The sequence below is a fragment of the Photinus pyralis genome, unplaced genomic scaffold, assembly GCF_008802855.1.
Source record: "Photinus pyralis isolate 1611_PpyrPB1 unplaced genomic scaffold, Ppyr1.3 Ppyr1.4_LG3a, whole genome shotgun sequence".
In the NCBI taxonomy this organism is placed as follows: domain Eukaryota; kingdom Metazoa; phylum Arthropoda; class Insecta; order Coleoptera; family Lampyridae; genus Photinus; species Photinus pyralis.
In genome coordinates this window covers 16,095,959-16,107,916 of record NW_022170509.1, presented here as the reverse complement: position 1 = coordinate 16,107,916, position 11,958 = coordinate 16,095,959, and the positions used below count along the sequence as shown (strand labels likewise).

At 36.4% G+C, this 11,958-nt stretch overlaps 1 protein-coding gene across 1 annotated transcript; it reads left to right on the top strand.

Moving 5' to 3' along the window:
• Positions 1-3,229: 3,229 nt before the first annotated feature.
• Positions 3,230-6,672, top strand: LOC116166105. The gene is made up of 2 exons (XM_031480946.1): positions 3,230-3,390; positions 3,898-6,672. Exons 1-2 carry the CDS (start codon positions 3,376-3,378, stop codon positions 6,487-6,489), a joined length of 2,607 nt encoding a protein of 868 aa, XP_031336806.1. The 5' UTR covers positions 3,230-3,375; the 3' UTR covers positions 6,490-6,672.
• Positions 6,673-11,958: the final 5,286 nt, after the last annotated feature.

Here is an 11,958-nt window from a genome sequence, read left to right as displayed (position 1 = left end):
AATAATAAAAATGATTCCACAAAAAAATTGTTGATGAATATCTACCTTCTTTTATTTTCTAATTTTTGGTTCAATGCATGAATATTTAATAGCAGCATCAGCATATCATGTTAACTACTGTCTAGTAGTTTTTGCACTACTTATAATTTGTACATAGGGGTAGGAAAGTAATCGTCCTTTTTCGTCTCATTCAATAACACAAGTTCATAAGAATCTGACATGAAAACTCTCTCTGGGTTGCACTTCGATTAAACACATATTTAATTAATTGATAAAGACAACATTTTATGCAAAACATAAAAGAAAAATAATACAACAATGCTGAAAGAAAGGAAACTACTTGGAGCTTGTTTTTACACACGCAGGCGTTCAACAGACAATTAAATAAAGAAATCCTCGATGACAACTGGTCGTCAAAATTTTGCGATATTCACGACTGATACAAACACGCCTTGACAGCTGAATTTCACTTCTTTTTTTTAAACTGATGACAAAAGTTGGTGGCTTTTCGGAGGGTAGACACTTTTACTTTAAATAAATGACAAACCTGGTCAAAAGGCTTCATTATGCAGCAACTGTTTTTTCCAAAAATGGACAAATGACGTTAACTTCTCACTTTAAAACATAGTAACTTCAATTTCTCAATACGATTTCTTAACTTCTTCTGCAAACTTTGTTATGATCACGACGACTTAAATCTCCGCCCAAATAAAAACCAAATAAATTGAAATAATTTCACATACAGGGTGGCCCAACATTATGGAAGGTGCTGAAGCCAAAATAACGTCTACATGACGTAGTTTACACAACAATATTTCTTGTCACAAATATCGATATACCTGTACGTTTAACTAGGAGAATTCTATCAGTTTCATTGATCTGGCTGCTACTTTGAGACACGATAGGTCAGTCCACAACAAATACTACTTCAAGTAAAGAGTTAGCACCGTATTACAAGTACGACGAAAATATTTATAAGAGATTTTTACTAATGCTCAATATTTGTACAGAAAAAAGAATAAGTTCGAAAATATAATCCTTTAACACACCCTCATTAAATAATCTTTTTTATTCAAATTTATTGATTCATATGGAATAACTCTATGGCATATAGGTTGACGATCATAAAAAGTCTGTCCCAAATATTACAAAACTAGCTTTAGTCGAAAAACGGCAACTTTCTCCTTCAAAATGTATGATTGAGTTGAAAAAGTTTTCCACTGAACTGATATGCTTTTCCATTATTCCCTACAAAATATATTTGACTTTAGCACTCTTGTGTAAAAAACGACTAGTTTTAAAATATGCGATTCGCATCTTCAATTAAAAAAAATAGATCAAATCTATGTAACAATGAAGCCATAATTGTGTAAAGCAACCTTCTTGCATTGCAGGATGTTGCACCTATAACACTGTAATCGTCTAGATGAATGACCACACCACGCAGATGCTGCTGGGAAAATCTACTTTCGTTGCAGACATCCGGACTAAACTCATTTCTCTTTCGTAGTAATGATAACGTTCCTGCAATAACCCACCTTTAACGTCCGTTAGTGAAGAAATCACACATTATGTATATGAAACAATGCACTTAGCAAACAATTAGTGGTCGGGTCTAAAGTGACTAATGAAACACAATATTATTGCAACTGTGGAAAATGAAATCGTTAAAAGGAATTCATTGTCGTGACTGCGCAATATTGGTCGACACGCATTACAGAATTGCAATAAATGTGTAATGATTGCCACCAGTTACACACTGCATATGATGATTCTCACAAAGGAAGTCACACGTTCATGTTACGAGAAAACCTTGCCGATTTTAGCTTTATAAGTAATTGGTACAGATACGTCTTTTGTAACGTAAGAATCAGTTAACTAAAATAAAATTTCACTAATCAGTAAATGTCACCCTAATTTTTTGTGGGGATTATGAAGACACGTTCGCGAACAAAAATCTTCGACTGATTAACACTCCGCCCACCAAAAAGTAATAAAATAAAAAACACAATAAATGTCTTTTTAGTTCCACTGCGGAAAGACGTTCGTTGGGACTTTGGACACTCTTTAAAGGACCATTAAACAATTTTCGCATGCTTGACGGAAAATGCGTCAAGATCGCAGAGGGAAAATAAGTTTAGTCCTGTGTTAAAAAAAACTGAATGTCATGCACAATCCAAAACAAACCAATTTTCAATTATGTAGAAATATAAAAAAATTCACCGTAATAATCGTTGAAAATATAACATCCAAATTACATTGAATTCTGTAGAAGGTCTTCCTGTGGGAATTTGAACAATTTAGGGCACGTACCAGAAATTAATGACTTTTGGCATTGTATAACAAGCATAAAGCATGTAAGACTGTCAAAAACTTTTTTTTTAATGTTTGCTTTGAACTAGGAACCTGTTCTGTCGAGAATTTGGGAACTGGTGTCCCCATATTTTCTTCTGAGAACTACAACCCCCAGAAACCCAAAGGTTTCCGTTCTTTATTCGTCTTCTCTTACGGGTTTATCTACATTTTCGAGCCTAGAATTTCCAACAAATTTTCACAACATCGGAAAGCACATATTTGACCGAATTCGAATTATTACTTAAAACCAGGCTTAAAACGAAAGAACGTACTTTTTTTTATGACAATGAAAACCATTCCTGCTTCAGCTATAAGGAACCTGTACAGCAAATCTTGAAAATATTGACGGAATATTAGAAAAAAGTTGTTATGCACACGGCAGACAGGCCACTGTCCAAAACTATAAAGAGCGTGAATAAATTCATACATTCCACAAAAAATATAAATTTCATAATTAACGGGAAGAATTAAGAATGTGCAAATTAAAATTTATGTCTTAGGCATATCGAAGCGCTTGCCCAGTTTAAATTCTAGCATCTAAATTGAAAGAGATTTACATTATAAATGTTGGACAGTATTTCGACCTATGAATTTGAAATGACGACAAATCCGGTAGACATAATTTCAATATTTCGTCGTAAGCGTGTGATGTTAAGAAATATTTTAAACGATGATGGCATCATAAATCCACGTGATACTTCTCCGTTGACTACTTTCTTTAGGATATTGTCAATCCCATCATATACCCTACTTTCTCCGTTCATAGGTTGGGTATGATGCTAGCAGGTCCTCCAGTTCGAACGTCCCTCCTCTTTCAATATTTACCTAATTGGGAAGGGGACCTCTTCATTGTAAAATGTAATATCATCTATATAGTAAATATCTTCAAGAGGTAAAGATTATTTTCGGATGTTAATGCAACACGATCACATGTAGAAAATAAAGGTTGTAGTGAGAGGTGCCGTAGTTTAGTTTTTGTGATAAGTGTAATAATTGAATACAATTTTCTTAATTGGAACTATGTGGATACAACAGGTTGGTGCTCTACTTTATTGAAATGCACGTGTGAAATTTTTCTTATAATTGTTTGCCACTCTTACTAACAAAGGAATTGATCAGAATGGCCCATTTGTTAGTTTAAATTTATGCGTAAACTACTTCTAGCGCTATTATTTGTGTAGAAAACACAATTATAAGAAATCGGATGCCTTCAAAAGTACGGCTAACTGTATCAAATTAAGAACGTGAATAGCAGGGGTTGGAAAATTTAATTTAATAAATATGCGGGACTGTTGTTTACAGATGAGAACATTCAATGTACGTTGCCCATTATTCTAAACAATTGAGTATAATAAACTACTAATCAAGGCAATTAAAAATTTTGCATACATTTCATAATGAGAGTCTTAAATTACGAATTACCGAATTTGTTTTAAGCCGGTCTTCTTGCACTATTTCCCCAACGTAAGATATCATCACGATTAAACCAATTATCAAAGATTCTATTAGTAGAGCGTAATTAATTTTTGATATTATTTGCAGGTATTTTTTACTTCCTTCGTGTCTTTTCTAATTCTCCAAGACATCACAGCGGTAGTAAATAATGGTGGAAAAGTAGAAGAATCATCTCTCGCAAATGTGACCAATCAAAATGATAGTGCAAATGGTGATAGTTCGAACCTTGTGGACAGTTCACGTATATCGGATTCTATAGCCGAAAGCAGTGATCAGAACCGAAGGGAAGCACCTCACGTCCCAAACGATTCATACGGTGCCCCAATCCTAAGCAGTTCCTACGGAATTCCCTTACACTCTTATTCCCAACCACCCCCTAGCAATTTAGCTTTACCCGTTCCGGTATACGGTGCTCCAAATGTCATATCAAATGTCGTTTACCCAGCACCGCCCCCTGATATTCCACCACCAGCGATTTCTTCTTATTCGTACGGTGTATCTCAGCCTGCACCACTGAAATTTTTTCCACCGATAAAATTAAATTCAAACTTTTTGCGAACACACAAACCACCACCTAAACCTATTTATGGCCCTCCGCACTATACATTTCCAATAAAACCTCAGTATGGGCCCCCTATTAAACATTCCTTCAACTTTAATAAATTTAAACATTCAATCAAACCTCCTAGGCCAATATACGGCCCACCAAAATCTGTGTACATACCGAATAAGTACATGTTCATGTATGGAATTCCACAAGTGTATGGGCCACCGAAACCGCCAATCGGACCACCCAAAACGTTGTATGGACCACCGCCAAGCATTAAATATGGTCCTTTACCAGATCCGGTACCCCACGCGCCACCACCAGGTGTACCAGCTCCACCTACCCCACCAGACATAAAGTACGACGGATGGCAACCAATTCCCGGATTAGTGTCACGCCCACCTTCAGGATCATACGGATCTCCTGATGTGCAACAGGTAGATGGACAGCAGTACAATGTTGACCTCATTCCGCCACCATCTCAGTTATACTCAAATCCAACCGGTGTCAAAGATTCGTACAGCGCGCCCTTAAACACTGTCACAGGTTCAGGTGGAATCATAAGTTCTTCCGGTGAAGATCATGGAGGTGGAAGAACAGCAGATCCTAGTGAAAAAGATGTGTCAGTAATTAAAAGTATCGGATATGAGATCTTTGCGACTCCTGGAGTTGGAGGCCTTTCAAGTTACAGCACATCACCATTAACATACACGAGCGATTCTTACAGCGGCATTGAAAACTTTTCAAATTCGATATCTTCCGCATTTGAAACTACTTTAGGCGGGATAAATAGTATTGGCTTAATACCTCCGTCGGGTGTGTATGGAACACCCCCTAGTGGATCATACGGAACTCCACTCATTCAATCTCCTAATAATCATATCGCATTTCAAGATCACACGTCAACAATTGATTCTTCAAGCATTTCGATTGTTCAAAATGATGCGCACGCGAATATCGAAAACGGCTACCAACCACCTCCAAGTGAAGTGGAACCTGGTAAACCCTCAACACTGTACACGCTTCCATCTAAAAACCCATCGTCATTCCAGAACTACTTTCAAGGTTCTTCTAATGATGGTTTTAACGTAGACGTTAACTCGGCGTTTAACTATAACAACCTAGGCCCCGTACCTCTCACTAGCTACACAGCTCCTTTGGGTATAGTGGATGGTTCCTATGGCCTTCCCCATACACACATTCAAACACCTTTTGCTTCAAACCATGAATTGGACAGTTTTGCTGCTACGCAGAATCATGCAGTATCTGTCGTTGCACCGTATATACCATACCAAAGCACTGGACACGACTGCTCCCAGAAATCAGCGCCTTTGCCACCATTATCCTTTGGAGTGCCTGCAGCTAACTCATACAGCGCATCCCTTGCATCGCTTAATACCAACATAGCGGGAGCGCATCAAGGGTCTATTTCTGGAATCGGCTATGGCGTCCCTGACTTGCAAACAGCTTATTCGCAAAAAACTAACACCGTCAGTAACAGCAGCGAAGCTCAAATACAACAAGAAGGGCGCTCTCAATCAGATGGGCGGAGTAATGAAATACTACCAAGTATACCAGAAGGAAGTGAATTGATAAAGAGCCAAAGCGTCGATTTGAATAATATTCCACTAAGGGGAGCGTTGGGAAGCTACACCTTACAAATTCAATCAGCAGATGGCGGAGAATCACGAATTCCCCATAATCAAGTGCTAAATGATGGTTTATTGCAGTCCATACTAAACGCAATTGAACAACCCCAGGAAAATGCCGCTAACATACTTTCTCAACCACTGCTTCACCTTCAGCAAATACCTCCCAAGGTGCCACAGGACTTTACCTTTCAATCGAACGCAGCTCAGAATGCGATTACGAAAAATATCATCGTAACTCCTCCGCCTTTGCAAAGAAATAGATTGGAAGGGTTTATGCAACTGCAAAGTGGAAACCCAGCAATTGACAGTAACGAAGTGGCGGTGTATTTTAATAACAAGCAGTATGCAAATTCCGATGCAAATAACAGTCGTAAAGTTCCACAAGTAGTGGAGGACAACACTCTGGCGTATATGAGCAGAGGAAATTCTAGTTACACTTACGAAGATGTAAATCCAAGATCGTCAGAGATACGGGCGTAGTGCTTAAAGTGAATATAAACACTTCCTATCGTTTGTGCCGTACACGGATTGAAAGACTGTTGTGTTGTGAGTGAAACACAAATTTAATAGGACCTTAACCTCGGTTTAGTTTTAAAGTGTTAGAATAAGTAATTTATCTTTGTTAAGATTCTGAATATCTTTTGATTATACTTATGAAACAAACGCTTATTTATATATTAAATTTTGCCAGAGGAAATGAGGAATTGTAGTTCCAATATTCACTATCACAGGTGGTAGTAAGTTTTCTGCTTTCATGTGAAAGTTGGTCAAAGATTTACGTCTGTAAAGTTTATAGCTTTATTTCATTGGTCTTAAACGTAGACAATTAACTGCAGGTGTAGCGAGCACAGTCCGATCTAGTCCATATTTTAGTCACAATTTAAAAAATATGCGTTAAAGAAAATCTCTAATTTTAGGATTGACCTTTAAAATCTCTTCATTGCTCCTCTGACGAAAGTATTCTGGGTTAGTGTGCCACGACTGGTGAAGAACACATAAATATTAAAGTGGTTGTAATAAGCATCCATCAATGACTTACAAATATTAAATCTTAGCTCACATTTTGAGTCATTGCCGGGTAGGAGTAATCTGGACGAAGTACCCTTTTTGTGGAATTTTACTTTCATTTAATGGGTCACAATTACAATTTGGTGTCTCTTCCATTTTACCAAGAAGCATCTATTAGATTAGAGAAAATAGGAATACGCTCACCTGTTCGGTTCATTAAATCCATTGCATTTAAAACACAATTTTGTTACGTGTTAGTACCCACATGTAATGTGGTTGTAATGTGAATATAAGTAATTCGATTGTTTGTATTATTGATGTTTCGTATCGTCAGTTTCGAAAGTGAGTTGTAGTTCTTTCCTTGTTTATTCATTCTTGTTAGGTGTCTTGCATCATGGTTAATTATGGACAACTTTCTCTTTACTTGACCACTTGGATTTCTTAACACGCCGGGTGACCTAGAATGCCAATGTCAATGCCATCTTACAGGAAACGTTTTGTAGTAGGTAGGTAATTCAACGTTTTTCTATCCTATTACGTACGAAGTAAAGTAAAGGAATTAATTGTTCGTACGGAATCGGGTGCAAATGTTTTCGTTGTGCTAATTGAATATAAACAGTTTAAACACAGTTTCATGCTACATACAAAGTACAGGTCTCAAGTGGGATTCTGGCAAAATAGTTCGAATGCAAACAGGAAATGCGGAGAAATGGAATCGCAGCGGATTTTTGATACCTATATGATGGGCAATCTGGAGGCCTAGCACAGACGGTGGTGAAAGTACGAGAAATGTATTAATGTCCAAGTAGAACAAAATGTTTTTGGAACTTTTGGCACATAGACGTTACATGCAAAAGGTTTTTTATTAGGGCGCACCAAATACCGTCTTGGGAAAATAGAGATGAATGTGGCGTAGTTTTAACTATTTCACATAGGTACACTTGCAACCGAGGGGGGAGTTCGCTATTGGAATTAGGTGTACCCATTTTACCTATCGTATTACTCAGGACTATTAGATTACTAGTAGCACCATTCTAAATACTCGTTCTCAAATTATAGGGGGACAGCACCAATTAATAAATGTCACTCAAAAATCGAATACGTGGTACTTATTTTATTGAAATATTTAAATCTAACACTTGCAAAAGCTACAATAAATGAAAATTCATTCAAAACAAAAACATCTTTGATGTGAAGTCATTGTACTCATTTTAATAAGTAGGCAAATGGTGCCTGAATCGTCAAACTCGCGCTGGAATTTGTGTGATTTGTACAAGTGTAAATTCTTGGTGATGTTTTAGTTAAATTAAAACATTTCAGTATGCGGTATAGCCGGGAAGAATAGGAAAGATTTTTGATATGGTTTCTTCCAGGATCCGATCTTTTTACACAACTAATTGTTACGCCCCATACACCAAAGGCGGAAGCGCCGAAGGGCCAGTGTAGGTATTCATTGAAAACAGTGGAATGTTAATAGTATTGTCAAAATTTCACCTTGTTTCTTAAAATAAAATGTAAGATTGCCAAGAAATGTGATAATAATTCAACCCCAAGGGAAAATTAATTTTTCTTTAAATTTTCATATAACGTGACCTACCTATATGAATGGTGGGATAATTGACAGTCATGTCAGTGGGGGAGGCAACGTAAGGCGATTGTAGTGGTCAATGTTTCAACTGAAAATAATAAAATATCGAAAAATCAATTCCGCCTGTTAGCGAAAATTAAAAATTCACCGTTGTAACGCCATTTTTATATGTATAAAAAGAAACCCGACGAGTAAAATAAGACACAGAAAAAACAGCTTCGATTAAAAGGACGCATCAGTTCATCTAATTATTTGTCACTTATCTACATATAGCTAGATAGCCATAAAATTGAAGCGAATCTTTCATAAATAAAAATATTGCACCCCATTGTAAATATAGAAAGCCCCAGTATTTATAAACGGATCTACTTAGTGATTCTAGTCTTTCTTTGGTGCTACCCCTTATATTTAGTTTCCCTTCTTCATGAACAAACTCACTCAACTCTAGTCCACATCATACGTGCGCTGAGAAATAAATATTCATCTTTGGGCGCTTTATATCAAATATAATGTTTTTATATTTCACCTCCCCTCAAAAATTTATTATATTTTTCAAGTTATGATAGTGAAGAACCTGGAAAAAGGCATAAAAGCCAACTAAACGCTTCTCAAAAGTTTTATTACAACCGTGTACAAACAATGGCAGAAAGTTTAGACGAGGGAAGTAAGAATAAATGAAAAGTTCATTAATATCATTTTAGACACCAAGTTTTGCTAGAAAGGCTATAAAATGAATACTATTTGTCACGGTCGTATCTCAAAGAGAATTTCTGAATAGGTACCTTCATTTTCTTATACTAAAACTTCAAGATATAATTACCCAATCAGAACTCACTAACAATTTATAAACCACTGAGAAATCAGCTGTTACATGATTAGTTGAGTATTATAGAAGAAATCCAAATTCCAACTTTTTAGGGACAAATTATCCAAATAATTTGGATTGTTTTCGACAAGATATCCAATTTTTATCGACAAATTATCCAAATCCAAATAAAGCGACAAAATATCCAACCAATTTGGAAATTCCGATTTGGATATCTTGTCGGTGGCGCGACAAGATATCCAAATATCGAATTTTTTTTAGACAAGAAATCCAAATGTTTTGGACAAAATATCCAAAAAGTTCGGATATTTTTTGACAAGATATCCAAACTTTTTTAGACAAGAAATTGCTTTTGATACATAATTTTGTGAATTTCTTGTTCTTGTAGGTGGATATTAGTTACAATTAAAGGTGCATTTTTTGTGCGAAATTCAAAGGTTTTGCTGCTGTGAGTGTTTTGTTCCTTACCAACATTTGTGAAAGCCTACATTAACTTACTCTTTTTGAACTTTTAAACAAGTAGAGTAGCATATGTTAATAGGCTTTACCAAATCAGATTATCACGATGTTGCATATTCTCTCTGGATTTTCCGCAGACTATCGTTTGTTTTTACTTTCATGCATGTTACACATTACACAATGAATACTTTTGAACTTTACATACTCATTTCAACGACTGCTATTGAATCAGTGGTGCTTCTAATTTTTCAACGCTTGCGTAACTTCCTGTAATAGTTGCAAATGTGGTCGCAGATTATGATTTATACTGATAGAGATGTCCATGCTAACAAATGGTGATTTATGGATTGTGTCAACCAATTCACATCAATAATACTACAACGATTCATGCGCATATACCGCGTATACTAAATTGCAGCTTTTAGATAAAAGTGTTCTTTGAAAAACATAATCCATCAATATTAGTATTATGTTCAGCGTTATTTCGAATAACGGAACGTTTCGATTTTTCTTTCTTTTTTAGACGTTATTATTCATAGTTAGAGTGCTAATATATTTACAGTTCATCCGCAAGGCAAAGATAACACTTCTTTGCGCGTATGTTATAAATAATTTCGTTTCTCTAAAGTTAAACAATTTCTATTGTTATCATGACACACAACATACCAAATATAAGAGCAGAGATGTAACGGCGGGAACAAAGAACGGCAGTTTTTAACATTGGAAACGTTTATGGTTTCGCAGGTATATCGTAGATGGGTATACAGTTACGAGTTTTTCATTCAAGCAGAAAACACAACAGTGTCGCATCAACTGAAGATTGTACCGTACTCGACCGTGGTCATCGATAGGGAATGCAATACCGGGATTGCGGGATCCCGAAATAACGGGATCCCGCAGCATTTTTGCGAAATTAATCCCGCACATAAATGGAGCGGGATCCCGCGGGATTTGCGGCACTGAGGAATTTGTCGACCAAGGGGACGACTGTTTACTTTGTTAATGAAACTGATAACGGCGAATTATTTTTTAAATAATTGTTAAACCTTTTTCGTTAAAAATGTACTATGATCTTTGAGGCACTTTAGAAGACTTTTTGTGCTTTACAGGTAAGGTTTTTTTGAGTTCTAAGTTAGGCCGAAGGTACTTTTTTGTTAAATATTGTGATAATTAGCGATTTATTTTAATACAGAAGTTAACCGCACAGAATTGCTTATTTGCCAATTTATTTAAAGTTTTGCGAGATCCCGCAAATTCCGGGATCCCGCGGGATTAACATCTAACAATCCCGGAAATACCGGGATTGAGATTTTGCTGCGGGATTGCATTCCCTACTAGAAACCAATTTCGAAAGAAAATTCAAAGGGCTGTAACTTTTGAACTAGTAGCCCAATCTTGGAACTGTTTGAAATTATGGATTCTACAGGCCACATTCTATAAGAAAATGTTTTTTTCCGGGTCGATCTGAGACAATTTTTTTTTCGGGGCTCAAAAAAAGGCAGTGTATAACCTTCCTTTTTTACCAAAAATCGAATGCACCAAAATTTCTCGGGAAAACACTTTTTCTTATTAATTTTGGTGCGTAGAATCCAAAACAATTCGTACTTTTCGATCAGACTTCTCAATCAAAAGTTATAGACTAGAAACCAATTTCGAAAGAAAATTCAAAGGGCTGTAACTTTTGAACTAGTAGCCCAATCTTGGAACTGTTTGAAATTATGGATTCTACAGGCCACATTCTATAAGAAAATTGTTTTTCCGGGTCGATCTGAGACAATTTTTTTTCGGGGCTCAAAAAAAGGCAGTGTATAACCTTCCTTTTTTACCAAAAATCGACTGCAACAAAATTTCTCGAGAAAACACTTTTTCTTATTAATTTTGGCGCGTAGAATCCAAAACAATTCGTACTTTTTCGATCAGACTTCTCAATCAAAAGTTATAGACTAGAAACTAGGGAATGCAATACCGGGATTGCGGGATCCCGAAATACCGGGATCCCGCAGCATTTTTGCGAGATTAATCCCGCACATAAATGGAGCGGGATCCCGCGGGATTTGCGGGACTGAGG